Source organism: Balaenoptera physalus (genome assembly GCF_965194825.1).
Source record: "Balaenoptera physalus genome assembly, chromosome: 18".
NCBI classification, from domain to species: Eukaryota; Metazoa; Chordata; class Mammalia; order Artiodactyla; family Balaenopteridae; genus Balaenoptera; species Balaenoptera physalus.
In genome coordinates, this window is record NC_138899.1 from 215,996 (window position 1) to 233,989 (window position 17,994).

General features: G+C 55.6%; 1 protein-coding gene and 1 long non-coding RNA gene across 6 annotated transcripts in view; one reads left to right on the forward strand and one right to left on the reverse strand.

Moving 5' to 3' along the window:
- The window catches only part of RASA3 (RAS p21 protein activator 3), an 89,041-nt gene that overhangs the window by 21,141 nt on the left and 49,906 nt on the right, over nucleotides 1–17,994 (forward strand). For all 5 annotated transcript variants that reach the window (XR_014256250.1, XR_014256251.1, XM_082435223.1 and 2 more), the window contains exon 2: nucleotides 14,485–14,602. Coding sequence is in view for 3 of the 5 variants with exons in the window: in XM_082435223.1 (XP_082291349.1) it covers nucleotides 14,485–14,602 (118 nt within the window). In the remaining 2 variants the exon portion in view is untranslated. The remainder of the gene's footprint in view (nucleotides 1–14,484; nucleotides 14,603–17,994) is intronic.
- LOC309647672 lies at nucleotides 6,930–13,282 on the reverse strand. The gene is made up of 2 exons (XR_014256244.1): nucleotides 9,225–13,282; nucleotides 6,930–8,903 (listed from the first exon to the last, which is right to left on the reverse strand). It is a non-coding gene; the product is annotated as an uncharacterized lncRNA (long non-coding RNA).

Sequence of the window (17,994 nt, forward strand, 5' to 3'; positions counted from 1 at the left end):
TTTGGGGGAGGTGGGTGGCCAGTGGGGGGCAGTTCCCACGCAGGGGCCGCGGTTGCGGGGCTGCTCTGCCCTCGGCCGGGCGGCCCCGGAGCCGCCTTCCCCACAGGCCCTCACCCTGGGCGCCCTTCCCAGAGCCCGCGCTGCTGGGCAGACCCAGGGGTAAGGAGCTTCAGCGCGGACGTCGGAGGACTGGCACCCGCTCCCTGCGCCCCGAGCTTCTGCTGCTCCTGTGAACGGACCCGCCCGCCATGGTCCACACAGCTTGGGGCGCAGGCCTGTCAGACGGTGGGGGGCCCTCTGCCCCGCCCCAGGACCACCCACTCCCTCCTCGCTGCGCACCTGTGGGCGGGGCCTCCTGCCCCGAGGTGGCGGGAAGCCTCGGGGTGGGAGAAGGTGGGCCACCTGTGTGCGCCCCGTGTGAGCCGCAGGTTTGCCGTGGCTGTGGCTCAGGAGCGAAGGGACGAACACGGCACCGTCTCCCACGTGGAACCTGATCTCGGTCTTGGCCGCTCTTCCCAGTAATGAAAGAGGAAGGAAAAACCAAAGTCTTAATTTTGCCGTTTCCTCCTGTCCTGAAGTTGCCACGAAGACTCAGATCCAGAGGCCAGCGCAGGCTTTAGGTTTGCGGTTCTCTGCAGGGACAGCAGATTAGAGACCGTCTCTGCGGCGGGTTCACTGAAGCGGAATGATGGTCGCCGCGGTCACCCACGCCCGACGACCAGGTCTGAGGAGGCGCTTCTGTGGGGCTCACGGCCTGTGCTCGCGGACCTGGGGGCCGCGCCGTGGCTGGACTGCGGGGGCCCTGGGCCCACCTTCCAGCGTGGCTGCACCTGGCAGTTGGCCACCTCGTGGCAGGAGCCCCCCAGGCCCGGTCCGTGCGCCGTGAGCCAGGGCTCCCTTTGGGGCGCTGAAGTCTGGGGTGCTGGGAACGGACCCAGCGTGCCTGGGATCCTGGGATTCTGTGTTTGTTGGCGTCTCCGAGTCTCTCAGACCCTCGTGGTTTGATGGGACCGGGATTGCCCTGAGGGGGTCTCAAGTGGCAGACCACAGTCCGGTCGGCGCCAAGCGACGGTGCGCATGCCGAGATCTGAGGCCCGGGGTCTTGCCGCGTCTGAGCTGGTCAGCCTGCCTCTCCTCCTGCCGGACCCCGCACAGTGTGGGCACCGCCAAGCTGGCGAGCTCAGAGGGGCCCTGCCTTGGCCGCTCGCTGCTCTGGGCCGGGCCGTCTATCCCTCGAGAACCCGGAGCCACGCATACCTTCTGGGAAAGCCCGTCCGCAGACCGACCCTCTGCTGTTTGCTTGTTCTACGAGACCTCTGGTCGCTCACAGGGACTCTGCCCCCAGACCTGGAAGGGATGACAGCGGGGCTCCCCCAGGGGTGGGTCCCTGTCTCAGGCCTCCAGGGCGAGGCCTGTGCGCTGCGTGGAGCCCTGCAGGTGAGAGGTGAGGCCGCGACGAGCAAGAGCGTCCCTGGCTTGCTTTGGTCCCCACTCAGGCCGGCGCCCGTCTGTTCCCTGCGACCTAGTGGGTCTGCAGCGGGAACGGCTGGGCAGGAGCCCGACCCTGGAGGCCCACGTCCTGGCGTGGAGGCCCCCCGCTGGCCGGTCAGGGGTGGCCGCGGGGACAAGGGCCGCAGCGATGCCGCGCCCACGTGGCCGCCGGGATCAGGACCGTTCTGGATCGCACTTCTGCAGCATCTCGGGCCCGGGTGGGTCCCGGGCCCTTCCTCGGGGTGGTCCTCCACCAGCGGCGAGCAGGCCGTTGCCGCAGGTGGTGGAGTCGAGCCGGGAAGCCTGGGGCACGGCGGTTGTTGCCGGGAGGACGCTGTGCACACAGCCCTCGGGCTCGGCTGAAGGCAGACGCGGCCTGTGTCCTCTGACCAGACGCGCCCGCAGTGTGGAGAGCAGCCCAGACGCCCCCTGGTTCGACCCTGCGCGGTGCCTCCGGGCCTCAGTTCCCCGTGGACTCCGGGCCTCAGTTCCCCGTGGACTCCGGGCCTCAGTTCCCCGTGGAGTGGGTGCTGGGGGCTGTGCCTGGCGGGGCCCAGCTGTCGAGCCCTTCGCTGCCGCTGGTCCTGACGGCCCCTCCCTCCCCCTCCACACAGTAGGAGGTGTGTCTAGCGGCCGAGACCGTCAACTTGGCGGTGTTTCGTGCCTCCTTAGACCGGCAGTGGTGTTGAAAAGGACTTTGGAGTTTTAAACAGCTCTTGAGATGTGGAGCCCTGGGAGCTGCCGTGGGGCTGGGTCTGAGGCCTATTCAGTCCCCGAGGGTGGGGAGTGCATGCACAGCGGCTGCCGGCCCAGGCCTGAGTCACCCGGGGACACGTGGTCCTGGCGTGCAGGGTGGGCCTGAGATCCTTCCCGCCCGGAGACACTCGTGCATATGAATCACGGCTGAGAGCACAGCCCACAGCCCTTTAGAAATAGTTTTGAAGCTTTTATTACTTCATTCTCAGAACCCCTGGCAGGGTCCCGCCTCCCCCCACCCCACCCGCGTGCCTTCCAGCTGCCTCTCTCCTGGGCCCCAGGCTCAAGGAAGCCTGTGTTCCCGGACGTTCCCGGGGTGTCACGCCCTCTCTGACTCAAGCCAGCCTCCCCTGTGCCTGCCCTTCCTGCGTCCCCTTGTCACCCCCAGGGGCGTCACCCCAGCCTCCACCTTCCAGACTCCTGCCCGCCTTTCTGTCTCCACGGGGCCTGCCCCTCGGACCCTCGGGCGCTTGCGCTCGGCAGCGACGCCCCTTCGCCCCTCCGGGCGCCCTCGCCTGCCCCTGACTTCCTCTGCGTGGTGGTGCGTGCGGTCAGCCGCGTGCTTGCTGCTCAGCTGAGAGAAGGCGGGTGAGGAGCCAGGGCCGTCCTCCCCGCGGGCGGGTCCCCGTTAGCACCAAGCGCGCTCCTTGTTCCCGCGTTTCCCGAGAACCGCCCAGCGACTCGAACAGGGAGGCCTGGCCCCTGCAGGCGCGGCCCTCCTGTGGGACCGCGAGGGACGGAAAGGAAACACCGTGACCTCCGCGGAAATGGCAGAGCGCTGGGGGCGGGGGGGGTGGGCCTCAGGGTGGGGAGGTGGGCGACGCAGGGGTCTGGACGCAGGGACGCACTGGCGGCGGGGACCGTGGGGGCCTCGAGGGCCCGGCTGAGGGCTGTGCCTCGTTCAGGGGGAGTAGGCCGCTTTGGAGGGGTGGGGCGGGAGGGGTCGTCATGGAGGTGACACGCACGCCCGCGTGAGCCACCGGGGAGGGCCCTGAGCCTCCGTGACTGGGAGAAGCGTGCTTCCTGGGACAGCTAGAACGCCGTGGAATGTTCTGGAATACAGAGCGAGGCATGGGCAGGGAGGCGCCGGCCTTGGGGCTGTAAGCGGTTCTCAAACGTGGGCCGGCTCGTGAGCCAAGCGCCGCGTCCTGAGGCTGCGGGGCCGGTGGGCCTGGAAGTCTGCTTTTCCAACCAGGCGCCTGGTGATGCCGCTGCTGCTGGTCTGGCCCCCGGCCCAGAGCCGCCGGGTGGACGGCCGTGGGGAGCCGCTCGTCCTGGCAACCAGCCGCACGCCGGTCACCTGGCGCGTGTCCCGGTGAGGCTGCGCCCACACCCTAGAGATGCCTCCTGACACCGGCCACACGCGGGGGAGCCTGGAACACGAGGCCAAGGCCACGCTCCCGTCACACGAGACGTCTGGGGAAGGCAGGCCAGGTGGGCGCGTGGACGTGGGGCTGGGGCGGGAGCGCTCACGGGGCTGCGCTGCTGTTTCAGGTGGTGAAGGTCTTGGGCATTAGTGCTGATGGCCGTGCAACCCTGTACCAAAAAGCACTGAACCGTACGTTTCAAAAGGTTGAATTTTATGCTGTATAAATTACATCTCAGTAAAAAGCAATAGTTGCAAAAAAATTACAAAAAACTCAAATTATCCACCTGAGGACAACAGGGAGGTAATTCATTATTTGAAAACTTGGTAAATAAAAGGCAGTTACCGAGTGTTTACCCTGGTGTGTGGACCTCACCAGCGGGTCGGTAAACGGCAGAAGAGGGGCTCTCTTGTAAAATTACTTCAGCTTATAAACCAAAATCAAAGACTATTACCACTTTGCAACCCCTAACGGGTTGGTGGATTTGGCTCCATTTCTGTGAGGTACAGAGTTGGCCAAACTGATGAGGGCCAGGCTCCGGGTGGGGAGGGGCCTGAGCGTGCGCTGAGCGCCGGAAACGTCCCCGTCTACCCGGCCGTGCACGTAGGGAGACTCACGGAGCTGTGTTCGCTGAGTGTGCGTTGTACCCCAAGAAAAAAGTACAAATGAAAAACCACGAAATCAAATGTACACTCCAAAAGAGGTATTTATTTATTCCCACCCGTTCTCTCTCCAGAGAAGGGTCTGGGGAGGTGTGTGGCCGTGAGTGACACACGGTCACACTCAACAACCACCACCCTGTCCACACCCGTAACCAGCTTTTCTTCGTTTTGCTTAAAATGTGGTAAAATGCACATAACATAGAATTCAGCAGTCTAGCCATTCCTAAGTGTACAATTCAGCGGCATTTAGTGTGTTTACATGTTGTGCCACTACTTGCTATAGTTCTAGAGCTTTTGAGTCACCTATAGGGACATGTCTCATCCCAACCCCCTGGCAACACGGAGGATACACAGTGCGTTATCAGCATGAATAGAGTTGCTGTGAACATTCACGTACACGTGTGTATTTTTGTTTTTCAAAAAATAAATTTATTTATTTAGTTTTGGCTGCGTTGGGTCTTCATTGCTGCACGCGGGCTTTCTCTAGTTGCGGTGAGCGGGGGCTACTCTTCGTTGCAGTGCACGGGCTTCTCATTGCGGTGGCTTCTCTTGTTGTGGAGCATGGGCTGTAGGCACGTGGGCTTCAGTAGTTGTGGCGCACAGGCTTCAGTAGTTGTGGCTCGCGGGCTCTAGACCGCAGGCTCAGTAGTTGCGGTGCATGGGCTTAGCTGCTCTGCGGCATGTGGGATCTTCCCGGACCAGGGCTCGAACCCGTGTCCCCTGCCTTGGCAGGCGGATTCTTAACCACTGCACCACCAGGGAAGTCCCCAAGTATTTGTTTGAGCACCTATTTTCACTTCTTTCCAGTGGAATTGCTGGGCTGGTTGGTGACTCTGTGTTTAAGTTTTTCTTCCCACCGTGGCTGCACCGCTTTGTGTTTTCTTCCTCAAGTTCAAGACAGGACTCTTTCAGAGAAAGGTGTGGGAAAAAGAAAAGCCAAAACAGTACCAAAATATACAGGGTGGGGTCGTGTGTGGATTGTTTCTGAAAAATGGACCTCGATCTTCCCTCTGCCAGTGGAGTGGGGGTCTTTGGAGGCCAGGCGTCTTCCTTTGCTCATTGAGACCAGCGGGGCTCATGGCTGCACTGCACTTGGCGACTTTCCCCAAATTCATATTTTCCAGATTGTCTTTCCTCCTTGAATTCAAAATAACACTAATGCAAGCTATGAAGAATGTTTTGCTGTCAGAATCCAGAAACCTGGACTGCAGCGGTGCCAGGCAGCCCTTAACCCGAGGTGACGGTCCTTGGCCTTCACCAGGGGACCTGCTGGAGGGTGGGCGGACCCCCTGCCGCGTCTGGCCGTGCAGGGGTCTCAGCCCCTCCAGTCCGTGCACCACAGGATATTGTAGGGCTAGTCAGGAGGGTGGATCTAGACGCAGTTGGAAAATCAGAATTTGACAACAAAGGAGATCTCAGCTCCCTAAACCTTGCTTTCACAGCCTCCGTCAGAGCTGGGTGTGCTGGCCTTGTCAGGGCTGGTTTGGGGGACCTTGTCCTTCGGAGGACAGAGGAGAGGGACAGGAGAGGCTGGGAGTGGCTTCAACTCCCGAATAAATGGAATGGAATCAGGTCCTTCAAAAAGAGCCCTTCTTAACAAACGGAGGGCAAAGCACACACAGCATTTTTACCTCTCAGACTGGCAAAGATGCATGATTTCGATGACTCAGTTCTAGCAAGGATCTGGGAAAGAGTGTTTTCAAATGCGGTGGTAGGCTTGTGAATCGCTGCTCCAGAGAGCTGTTTGGCAATGCGATACATGTGTATGAAAATTACAAGCTACCCTTCTGCCAGAAAGGCTAACTCTGGGAACTTGTTGTTGCTGCCTTCTCGGTCCCAGGAAGGGACCTGTCGCTCAGTGGGAGGCGGAGCAGCCCCGGCCGAGGGGGTTCTGCCCGGCCCCTTACGGGCGGCGCTCACGCGGCCTGGTGGTCGCTGCTGCCTGGGTGCCGTGCCAGCTCCCGTGTACCCCGAATCTCCAGCGGGAGCAGGGCCCGGCACGTTGCAGCCTGTGAAGGAGGCTGAGGATGGGACTGAAATGTGGACCCTTTAATGCACTCGAGCTGCTCCCACAGCTGGGACGGGGCCCCGCAGGCGTGAGGGGAAGGCAGCTTGAACCCTGAATTGGCACTTGGTCAAACCGTGAGGACCCTTGGGCGGAACGAAGTTGCCAGGGCCTGGGAGTGGGGTGTGGGGTGTGAGGGGTGATGGTTGCACAACCCTGTGAATGTGCTGAAAGCATTGAATTGTGCACTTTAAATGGGTGGATTTTATGGTCCACCTATCCTATTGCGATAATCTGTTAAAAAACAAAGATCAAAACACGCACGTACACACCTGTACCTTCCAGGCACGTGCAGGGTGGCTGTCGCAGCCAACGGCCGGCTGCCAGGCGTCGGCCCGGGTGTCCCCACCTTTCCTGGCTCTCCTCTGGGTCCCTTCCTCACCCCTCACATCCAGGTCTCGTAGCGCAGAAACGTCCCTAGGGCTGTGTTCTGTTCTGTGTCGTCTGTGCTCACGGGCACCTCCTGATCGCTGCCCACGTGTGCAGGGACCCTAGCGGGTGGCCTCCCTGCCCTTGTGGAGCTCGTATGCAGGGGTCCTCACTCTTCCCGAAGTTTCCACAATATCCTCACCTTAGTTTGTTTCATTAAAAAAAAAAAAAATCTAGTAATATTCCTGCCATCTCTGTTTCTTTTTTCTCCTTCACCCTCTCAGCTACCTTGAAATTCTGACCGCACGCCTTTACTGATAACCTCCTAGAAATTCCTGTGCAGTTAGTAAAAGCACAGCACAGAGGAGCAGAGGACGGGGGGCCGTGCAGCCAGGCCGGCGGGGGAGGGGGTCTTGACTTGGGGCGAAGCTCCGACAGTCTTCAGCTGCTGTTTTAGTCATCGTGATGTCGCACATAATGATGTTCTTCTTGATCCCTGTTTATTTCTTAGGTGTTTTTCCTACTTTGTTTTCCAGAAGCTTCTTCATTGATCTTAGTAACCAGCTAACTAACATCTTCTTGTGTGAAAATGAATCGGGAGATTTGCAGTTTACAAACGTATTCAAGCCTGTCAAACAGTGGTTCTCGGGAGGACCCCAGCTTCTTCAGGCTCTGCTCCTGTTTTCGAGGGGCTCACAGTCAAGAGGAGAGACGGGAGGGAATTCCCACCCGGACGAGGCGCGGGTGCCCGGAGCTCGGGTGGGGAGGGTCCCGAGGCTGGTCGCAGGCCGGGGGCGAGAGCAGAGGCACAGCTGCTCGGGGTACCCGGCACACGGGGCAGTGGCGACCGGCACGTCTGTCAGATGCTGTGTCTCGATCATGGGACCTTTGACAGTGCTGTTGATTGAGTGAGCGTGTGTCACGTAGCGCACCTCCCTCTCGTCCTGCCCCCAGGGGAGCCCAGGAGGGGGGGCCGTGTGCCCCCAAGTGCCTGCTGGGGTGCCTGCGGCCCCGTTTCCACCGTCCCCCGCGGCCCCTCAGGTGTGTCCCCAGGGTTAGGGTGGCAGAGTAAGTGCCGCTTACTCTTTTCTGGCCTTAGCAGCCCTTAGAAATGCAGCATTAGGTGAAAAAGTATGTCCTAAACAGAGGCACAAATTTTCAGGTTCCAAGGAATCAGAAATACCCATTCACCACAGCATTCTAAAATTAAAGGAAACGAGTGGCTTCTTTTTCCCTGGGCTTAATTTTACAGCTTTTATTTCAGGATTGCGTTACTGTCCAAGAACACTATTTTCATTTCTAGCTTAATTGGAAAAGCACAAGAGAAGAGCACTTGCTTTTTTTTCCCGATGGGAAAAGACCAGCCTCTAAGTAAAAGCAAAATTAGCTAATATTCTGTGTGTTTTTCGGTGCTGAATAGGTTGAATTCAATTCAGATGGAAGATCTAAATAATTCTGGGGCTGTGCTGTTGTCCACAAAATCAGTCTGAACATGGAGAAGTGGGCGATTTTCCACCGCTGTTCTTCGTGCCATAGGCGTTCTTTCTTGTCCAGAAGCCTAAACTGCACTTTTCTTTAGATTCTAAGGCCTTCTCAGTTCAAGCAGAGAAGTGTTTAAGGTGCTCCGCCCCCCTTGCCTTAGGGGGTCTGCCGGGCTCTGCATTAAGGAGCACTGAGGGCGAGCGGACAGCCCAGGGTGGAGGAGACGCCCACCCAACCCCTGCAACCCCCGGCATTTTCCGCCTGCTCGGAAGCTGGGGGGTTCCCATGGGTGTCGGGGCACCGGGCCGAGCAGCCCGGCAGGTGGTGCCAGCCCTGCATTTTGTGATTGCAGGGGTGCCACAGATATGTGCCCCAAAGGACCCCCGCAAGCCCTGCAGGGCCGTCCATCCAGCCAGAAATTCCCGTCCCTCAAGGTGACCGGTGTTTGGGCCATGGGGAGAGACGGACGCTTCCAGGGCGGGTGGAGGCCTCAGGCAGGAAGAGCAGACCACGTGCAGCGGGGGCTCCTGTCAGCACTTCTTTCCACAAGGCTTTTGGGCGGCGACAAGATAGAATCTGACAGTCATGGCACATGAGGAGGGCAGGCAGTTGCCCCTGGGAGGGGCTGCCCCGACCCGGCCAGGGACCGTTAAAACGGGGACGTGGCCCAGCACCGCTGGATCTTCTGAGTTTTCTAAAGGAGTGGGAGTCCTGGATTAGAAAAATGTGAAATCACCAGTTTTAAATGGCGTCAACTAATTCAGAATTGAAAAATCACCGTGTAGGGAGAGCATTGCCTTCACCGACAGCCCCCAGCTGTGACCTGAGGGTCAGCTCCCAGCCCGGAAGGCCCTCGGTCATCGGTGGCGGTCCAGCCCCCAGCCGCACTCGCCCAGCTGTCGACGGTGCTGCCGGAGCCCGGGTGTCCCCCGGCGGCACGGCTGCCGCACTTCATTATTATTCCCATTAGAGTCGCAGGTACTTTGAGTCAGAGTCAGAAGGCAGCAGGGGTGCAGGGCAGGGTCTCCTCACCTGGAGGGACTCTGGGTGTCTCCTGGGCTCTCCGCTGCCGGGTTAGTCACGCCTTTAAGTCCTCGCCGGGTGCAGGGAGGGGCCCGGTGGAGAGCTGCTTTGCTGAGAGCCCCGAGAGCGTCTGACAGCTGTGCTCTCACATCTCGCAACGTTGGGGCCAGGGATTTGGGCTGGACGTGAGGCCTGGATGGAGCCGTGCTGGGCAGCTGGTGGGCGGGCTGCAGGCACACGCCGCGTCCGTCACCCGTGTGGGGCGCTGGGAAGTTAGGCTGGCCCGGGTTGTCCAGGCACCTGCATTGTCCCCCCAGCGGTGGCCTCGGGGGCCTGGCCTGTGGCTCAGGGCGCAGAGGGTGTCCAGAGGCCAGGGTGGAGGCACGTGGCTCTGACATCTCCCAGGAAGCGGGGCAGTCACTGCTGGTCAGTCAGGGCCCTGAGGCCAGCCCAGACCAAAGGGAGGGACACGGGAGTCCCCCTCGGAGGAGCAGAACAGGAGCTGTGACTGTCCCCACGTCGCGTCTCTGGCGAGTGTCTTCAGAAGCTGCCGTGCGTGGTCACTTCATCACAGACTCTCTCCTTTAGTCCCTGGGACAAACATTGCAGGGACGCTCATCACCTGCCCGGCGCTGCTGGGCTGCTGGACGCAGAGAGGAAACGAGACCAGGCACGGCCGTGGGGTCCACAGCGAGGAGGGGGTGACCAGAAGCTCCTACGGGGTCCCTCCGCCCCGCAGTCCCCGGGCCTGAGGGGCGACCCTGTCGTGTCTGCGTGCGGAATGGGGCCTCACCGGGCTCTTCCTGGGACTCCTGGCCGCCCAGCGTCCTCGGCCCCCGTCAGCGTCCCCTCCTGTGCCAAGCGATTCTCACAGGTCGTCGCTCGAGTCCCCACCTGCTGAGGACAGAAAAGAAGCGACCCTTGAGCATGTTTCTGCATCTTTTGTAAAATTTTCTCGGAAGACATGCCAGTCCCTCTTTTCATGGTGTTTCCTCCTGGAGAGCTGGTGTGTTTCATTTTTAGGTAAATCGTGAGAAATGTGTGTTCCGCCATATTTCCATTTGTTCCTTAGCTACCGGGAAACTCGGAACCACTCACGGTGGGGTTGGATAGGTGTAATTTTCCTCCCTCTTACCATATGTTAAACGTTTAATTTCCATTTTAACAGCCTTATTTTAAACTTGTCTTTCATGTTGCCACCTATTCTTTCTGGAAATTGGAGGGAACCTGCGATGCGTGTTAGGAAATCTTCCTGTGTCATGGTCATGCCCCTTCCCGGGGGCAGACATCAGCCGAGCCCTGCGGGGTCCGGCAGCTCAGCCTGGAGCTCTCCTGACTTGTAAATCAGCATGCAGTAGAGGAGGCTGTTGGTAACTTGGATATAAAATCCAATCTCATCAGGTTTTACGGACTTTTGTTCTATTTAATATCAAGTGCTAAAGTAAAATAGCAAGGCAGTCAAAAATATATTCATGGAAATAGAATGTTTTAATCATGAAACTGATCTTTTGAGACCAATAGGCTTTTATGTAGGTATAATGAGCTGTGTTGGCTGCCAGAATCTGTAGACCCGTTAGGTGTTTAGAATGACCCGAAAGCCCACGTGAAGACGGGAGCACCGGGGGCTGTAAGTCCTGCACGTGTCCTGCCTCTGTGCGCAGAGGCCCTGGGCCGGGGAGGGTCGCTTTTACAGGACTAGTGCACTGGGCTCGAGTACCTGTTCAGGTGTTAATTGCAGAGGTTGGCCTGTAGTTGAGGTGAAAACCAACACACTGAGTAGGGAAGAGCAAAGTTCCAACACTCCGTGGACGTGGCAGACTTGAGGCCCCAGGCTCACGGCTGGGAGTCTCTCTTGGGGTGGTTGAGGACCCTCTTCTCGAGGGCAGCGGACAAGACAGAGCCCCTCGGAGGTGAGCGGGCTGACGTGCGGTGCCCAGGCTGGTTAGACCTCCAACACCCCTCTTGGGGTGCAGACAGCGTTGTTGCCCCTCAAGGGCAGTGGGCTTCCTCGTCAGGGCAGAACCTAGCGGTGCCACGAAGACCGCCCACAGCCCTGCGGGAGGCGTGGGCATCCACACGTGGCTCTTCTCTCCACCGGATCAGGTTGGAGACCCAGCTGCCTGTGGGTCTGGGGCTCTCTGGCTGTGATCCCCCCGAGTGTGACGCCTGTAATCAGAAGCAGGTTTGCTGTTTCAGTGCTGTTTCATTACCGATTTTTAAGTGCTACCTTTCACTTCTGTTAGTAAATTCAGTGTTCAGAGGTGGTACTGGGAGCCAATTTACTGTCTGTATCAAATCCGCCAGCAGACAGTTCTGGTGGGTGAACGGTGTACGTTTTGGAGACGTGGATAACAGCAGGGAGGCGTATGAAAATGTGACTTGGCTCGTAGACTGAAACCAGAGTTTACTTTCCTTTTTCCTTGCAGGCATTTATTCATCCAGTCATTCAACAAATGTATACGAGGCATGGCTTTACCTTCTTAGGTAAATGTCTCCACACACTGGAGAAAGGGTCATGGCTCTCCTCTCCTTTGAGGGAGACGAAAGGCCCCTAATCTGCATCTAGGGAGGGGAGCGGCCTCCGGCCTTTGGCACAAGTAACACGCGTGGAAGAGACGTCATCTGCTCTGAGTGTGGCTGGGACACGCCCCGCCCAGCCCCCTGGGCCACGGTGGGGTCCCCAGCTGGAGGACCCTGGGCAGACGACGCGGCCAGGACGGGGTTCCGGCCCACTCCCGGCCCTCCTGGCCTGAGCCACTTGTTAACGTTGGCTCGGCTCTGCCTGCCGGTGCTCTGGTGTCGCCGTTGTCATAGCAACCGGGATGTTTCTGTAACCAGCGGGGTTGGGCAGGGCCAGGGGTCGGAGGCGGGGAGCCAGGCCACGTTCACGGCCACACAAGGTAGTTCAGCATCTCGCAGCTGTTAACCCGATTGTTCAGGGGAGGCACGTCCATCTCTTCTGTCCTTGAAGAGAAGTGTCAGCTGCCGCTGCTTGTGTTCTGAGGTTCTTCTGAGAATAAACAGAAAAAAAATCCCAGTTCTGTGTTTTCCACCAATGGCCATCTCCAATAAGACTTTCAAAAAAAAGGGTTTTTTCTACTTTTAAGAAACACAGGAACTTGCAGCTAAATATCTCATTTCTTGCACAAAAAGTTCCAGCAGGAAATAGGGTCACATCCTAGAGGTGTCAGCTGGAAAGTCAGCAGAGCCGGGCTGTTTGAGGGGGAAGATTTGTGAGTGTAAACCAGTTTGGAAAGCGGGCGGGAAGCCGCTGGGCCCCTTCGGACGTGGGTCGTCACGCCCCCTGCACGCACCTGTGTGTGCACACGTGACTGCTCACATCTGCCAGGAGCCATCGGAAAGTCTGTCTTTGGACACTTAACAACGGGCTCGAAGCCGGGCAGGGATCACGCGCCCCTTCTCAGATGGTCCGTGGTTCTGTGCCTGACTCTTCCTGGACTGGCGCTTCCCGGGGCCTTGCGATGTGAGGTGCCGTGAGGATAATCGCACCCCTAGGAAAACATTCATTTGTTATTTCTTTTTCTTCACCATCTGAGAGTCACTGACGACTCCCTGATGATTCCCAAAAGAGAAATTCCTAGAACCTTTTGAGTTAGAGGAGGCTGGGAGGCGTGTGCTGTCTTGCTTTTACGGTTGGGGAAGCCGAGGCCCAGAGGAGAGGCCCGGTGTCCCGGCCGCGTGTGCAGCGGGTCCGCCTGTGCAGAGCACAGCTGGGGCTGCTAGGAAGCCTCAAAACACTCAATTTATTGGCCCAGAAAACATCCACCCAGTTACTGAGCCACTTCTGTTAACTGCTGCTCTCCTCCGTCCCGAGCAAGAAGGTTACTGAGAAGTTTGAGAGAAAGACTTGGCGCCCGTCAAGCTCACCTCCACCCTTGGGAGGTGGCAGCAGGAAGTTGCCCACTGCGTGTTTCCCCGAGAGCGGCGTCAAGTGTGTTTGTGGGGTGTGGGCGTGGCTCCTCTGGGGGCTGAGCGCTGAGGTTTTGGGTTGCTTTCTGTGGTTGTTGCTTTTCCTTCAGTTTTAACCAGAGGAGGTAGTGCGGCCCTGGGTGGTACTAACAGGTGTCGGCCGTGCCTGGGCTGCGCTGGGGGGTGCCTGCAAACGCCCAGCCGGGGGACAGGAGGCCCCTGGGAGGCGGGAGCTCGTTAGTGGGGGCTCCTTCCGGGGAGGGGGCTTCTCCTGCCCGGCCGCAAGCCCCTCTGCTCCCGATCGGTCCACAAGCAAAGGGGCTGCTTGGACTTGCAGCCCAAGCTCACTCCCCGCTTCCGGCAGAGGGTCCAGCAGCTGCGGCTTCGCTAATGGTCTTCCGTCAGACCCAAGATCAAAGGCGACATGGCGTCCAGGATTCCACGGGGCCGTTGGCAGCTCCTCCCTTTTCTCCAGCGCGTGCTGGGGAGGCATGGCCCGTGGCTGGTCCCCCCCGCCCAGACTTCTCCTCACCGGCTTCTGAACAGCTGGAGTTCGTAGCTTACTCATCAGTAAAAGAAGAGTCCTTCTCCTTAATTACTGCCCCAACTTTGACCTAATACTATCAAATTAAATTCAAAATAAAAAGGGACCCGGGGGCTGAATAGATAAGCAAAACGTTAGCCTTGGAAAAGAAGCGAATCCTGTCTCGGGCCATGACGTGGATGCACCTTGAGGGCGTTGTGCTCAGTGGCATAAGCCAGACGCAGAAGGACAGGCAGTGTGTGGTTCCACTTCTGTGAGGTCCCTGGGCAGAAGGTGGGCGGCAGGGGCTGGGTGGTGGCGGGGGAACGGGGCTTGTTGTTTAGTGGGTGCAGTCTCAGTTTTACGAGGTGAAGGAGTTCTGGAGACTGATTGTGCCACGGTGTGAATAGAGATAACTGTGGGTGCTGCTGAGCTATATGTGTGAAGGTGGGTGAGAGGATACATTTTCATTTCTGTGTATCTTACCATAATTTAAACATTAAAAATATTAAAGGGACTAACGTGGGTAAAACAAAACAATCCTTTATTCCTAGGCCAATGGATTACTACTTTTATAGGAATCCATTGCTTTAGAGGTTAATGTATATGTTACCTTGCATTGTAACAGTACAGATGGTTTTCTCATCAGCGCTTTGGTGGCAAGAAGACCGAGACCTGATGAAGAGCTAATGAACGTGCAGAAGTGAGCAGGAGCCTTGCTGTGAAATGAATCTGTCATTGGGAAAGGTGTCTGGTTAACAAGGAGACTAAATAATTCCAGGCTAAACTGATGATAGATTTACATTTGCTTTTTAGGTGAAGCCAAAAACCTTCCCACTTACCCGGGGCCAAACAAGATGCGAGACTGTTACTGCACCGTGAACCTAGACCAGGAGGAGGTGTTCAGGACCAAAATCGTGGAGAAGTCGCTCTGGTAACGTCCGCTGCCGCTTTATTTGGTGCTGACAGTTGCTTCTGTGTGGAGGGAGCCCTCGCTCGATCCTTATCCTCTCTCTCGGCCTGAGAGGGGAACGGGCTCCCGGGGCAGTTACGGGCTCATGGTCCCTAAATGCCCGTGATGACCGGGGCAGAGCGGGAATGACAGAGCACATAGACTTATTTGTCGGCTGAGAGGTGGGTGAGGACTGTCTAAGTCGAGATGAGCTGGGCAGTATATAGTGCAACAAAAGAGGACAAATCAAGGATTTCAGAGCACAAATATTTGGGAAGCTTTTTTTTACCATCTTCCTTTTTCTAAAGAGGCTCAAGACGGGGGTGGAAGTAACTGTTCACAGAGATCAGAGACCTAGAAAGCATTGTTGCTAGATTTGAGGAAGAGAGGGGTCAGGTGAGAGAGGGAAGCATTTAAGCCTTAAGACTGAGAGGTTTGCAGCCTAAGAAACAAGTCCGTGCTCCTCAACCCCAGCTTGTGTAGGAACGCTTCGGAGAGCCTGTTAAAGCCCAGGTGTCGCCCCAGGCGGGGAGGGTGGGGCGGTGATTTGCATTTCCCACCAGCTCCAGGCCTGCTGGCCCCGGACCCCGCCCTGGGGTAGGAAGTGGTGGCACCTGTGGTCACAGCATGTCTCCGGGAGAGGGAGTGGGTAGGTGAGGGGGGCCTCTGCCGCCCTGGCAGGCAGGCGGGTGGGGACGGTGGCGTGAGTCTGGGTGAAGCACAGCAAAGCCGGGTGGAGTCCCAACCAGAGTAAGCGGCTCTGGAGCCGGTGCTGACCGTGGGCCGCCCTCGGGCTTAGAATTGCGGGTTGTACGGGTCCGTCCAAAGAGCTATCTTGGGCTTGAGAACATTTTTAGCAGATGAATTATATCCTTGCATATTGCTGCTTCTAAGTGGGAACAAACAGCACGTTCTGATGACTTAATGAATTTAACTTTTAGGAACTGTTAAGACCTCCTGCCCCCGAAACATGGAGACACTTCCCTCCTCTGTCTGCCCCGTTGTCGCCCAGACTGGCAGGGCCGCTCCTGAGGCCCTGTGTTATTTGAATGCACCCTCCGGATTCTCTGAAGTAATCTGTTGAAGGAGAACGGGAAGACTGAGGAGTCTGTCAGGGGTCGCGTGTGGCTTTGGGGCTGATGTTGAAGGTGCTGCCGTCGCCCTCAGGGTTATTTCCGTGAGCTCCCCAGGAGAAGGGTCCATGTTGGAGGGTTGTAAACCTGGAGAATCAGCGTCCGTCCCTGCAAAGCTGGGCTCCCCGCAGACCTGCCGGCTGAGGGTCTCTGGGAAGGGAATTGGGGAACCTCTGCTTTAGTTGAGGCCGAGAAATAGGGACCATTCCTGAAAATATTTCTTACAAGTTTAGAAATAGAAATCATAGTTTCTGGTTTTGGTGGCACAAGAAAATGTGCTTTTGGAGCAGAGAAGGGAGGCTGAGAGCTAAATAAAAATAGTGGTGTAGTAATATTGTCTCTTCTGGGAAGTCAGCCACCTGTGATACAGCCAGAATCAGGGGCAGCCCCCAAACACTGTCACCAGAAGCCAGTTAACTCTACTGAGTATGCCGAGGTGATTCTCCCAACTCATCAGAGCGTCTAACCCTTCACAGACCATTCCTGCTTTCCTCAGACAGTTTTAATAAGCTTAGTTTTTGAAAGGTTAATTTATTCATTAGCTCAATTAATATTTATTGAGTGCTTATCTGATATACCAGATAAGTCAGGGAGTGCTGTAAACAGAAAGTTAAAGCTGACAGCAAATAAAGAGACAAACCTACACAAAATAATTCGAAGAGGTTAAAAAAATATGAGACAAGAAACAAATGGGACCTAATTAAACTTAAAAGGTTTGCACAGCAAAGGAAACCGTAAACAAAGTGAAAAGACAACCTACAGAATGGGGGAAAGTATTTATAAATGATACTACTGACAAGGGATTAATTTCCAAAATATACAAACAGCTCATACAGCTTAATAACAAAAAACCAAACAACCCAATAAAAAAATGGGCAGAAAACCTAAATAGACATTTCTCCAAAGAAGACGTACAAATGGCCAACAAACACATGAAAAGATGTTCAACATCGCTAATTATTAGAGAAATGCAAATCAAAACCTCACTGTAATGAGGTACCACCTTACACAGGTCAGAATGGCCATCGTTAAAAAGTCTACAAATAATAAATGCTGGAGAGGGTGTGGAGAAAATGGAACCCTCCTACGTGGTTGGTGGGAATGTAAATTGGCGCAGCCACTATGGAGAACGGTATGGAGGTTCCTTAAAAAACTAAAAACAGAGCTACCATATGATCCAGTAATCCCATTCCTGGGTGTATATCCAGAGAAAACCATAATTCGTAAAGATGCATGCACCCCAATGCTCATAGCAGCACTATTGACAATAGCCAAGACATGGAAGCAACCTAGATGTCCATCACCAGATGAATGGATAAAGAAGATGTGGTACATATATATATAATGGAATATTACTCAGCCACAAAAAAGATGAAATAATGCCATTTGCAGCAACACGGATGGACCTAGAGATTATCATACTAAATGACGTAAGTCAGAGAGAGAAAGACAAATATATGATATCGCTTATATGTGGAATCTAAAAAAATGATACAAATGAACTTATTTACAAAACAGAAACAGACTCAGACATAGAAAACAAACATGGTTACCAAAGGGCATAGCAGAGGAGGGGAGAGGGATAAATTAGGAGTTTGGGATTAACCATACACAATACTATATATAAAATAGATAAACAGCAAAGACCTACTGTATAGCACAGGAAACTATATTCAATATCTTGCAAGAACCTATAATGGAAAAGAATCTGAAAAGTAATATATATATATATTCTGAATATATATATATATATATATATATATATATTCTGAATATATATTCCTGGATCACTTTGCTGTACACCTGAAACTAATACACATTGTAAATTAACTATACTTCAATTTTAAAAATGATTTAAAAATGTGGGTGTATGTGGCCATTTAGTATTGAGGCAAAACCCCTATTTATACTGGTGAGGGGCAAGCTGGTAGCCCCAGACCTTGACTCTACAGTGTAAGGGCAAAAGAAAATAACCTGCTCCATAAAAGAAGTTAGCAAGGAAAATTGTGCCTCCACTTGGTGCTGAGTACTTGAAATCACAAGCTGGCTTTTGTGAGTGTGTAGCTTGAATCTGCACCACAAAACCACACACATACATTAATGCAGTCTTGGGTTAGTAGTTTGTAACGCCTGCTGAGGCAATGACAGGGCAGTCGAAAGCAAATCCACTCCTCTCCTTCAATCTAGGTCTCAGGATTCTCCAGTATAACGTTTCAGGGAGCTTGAGCTCAGAGGAGAAAA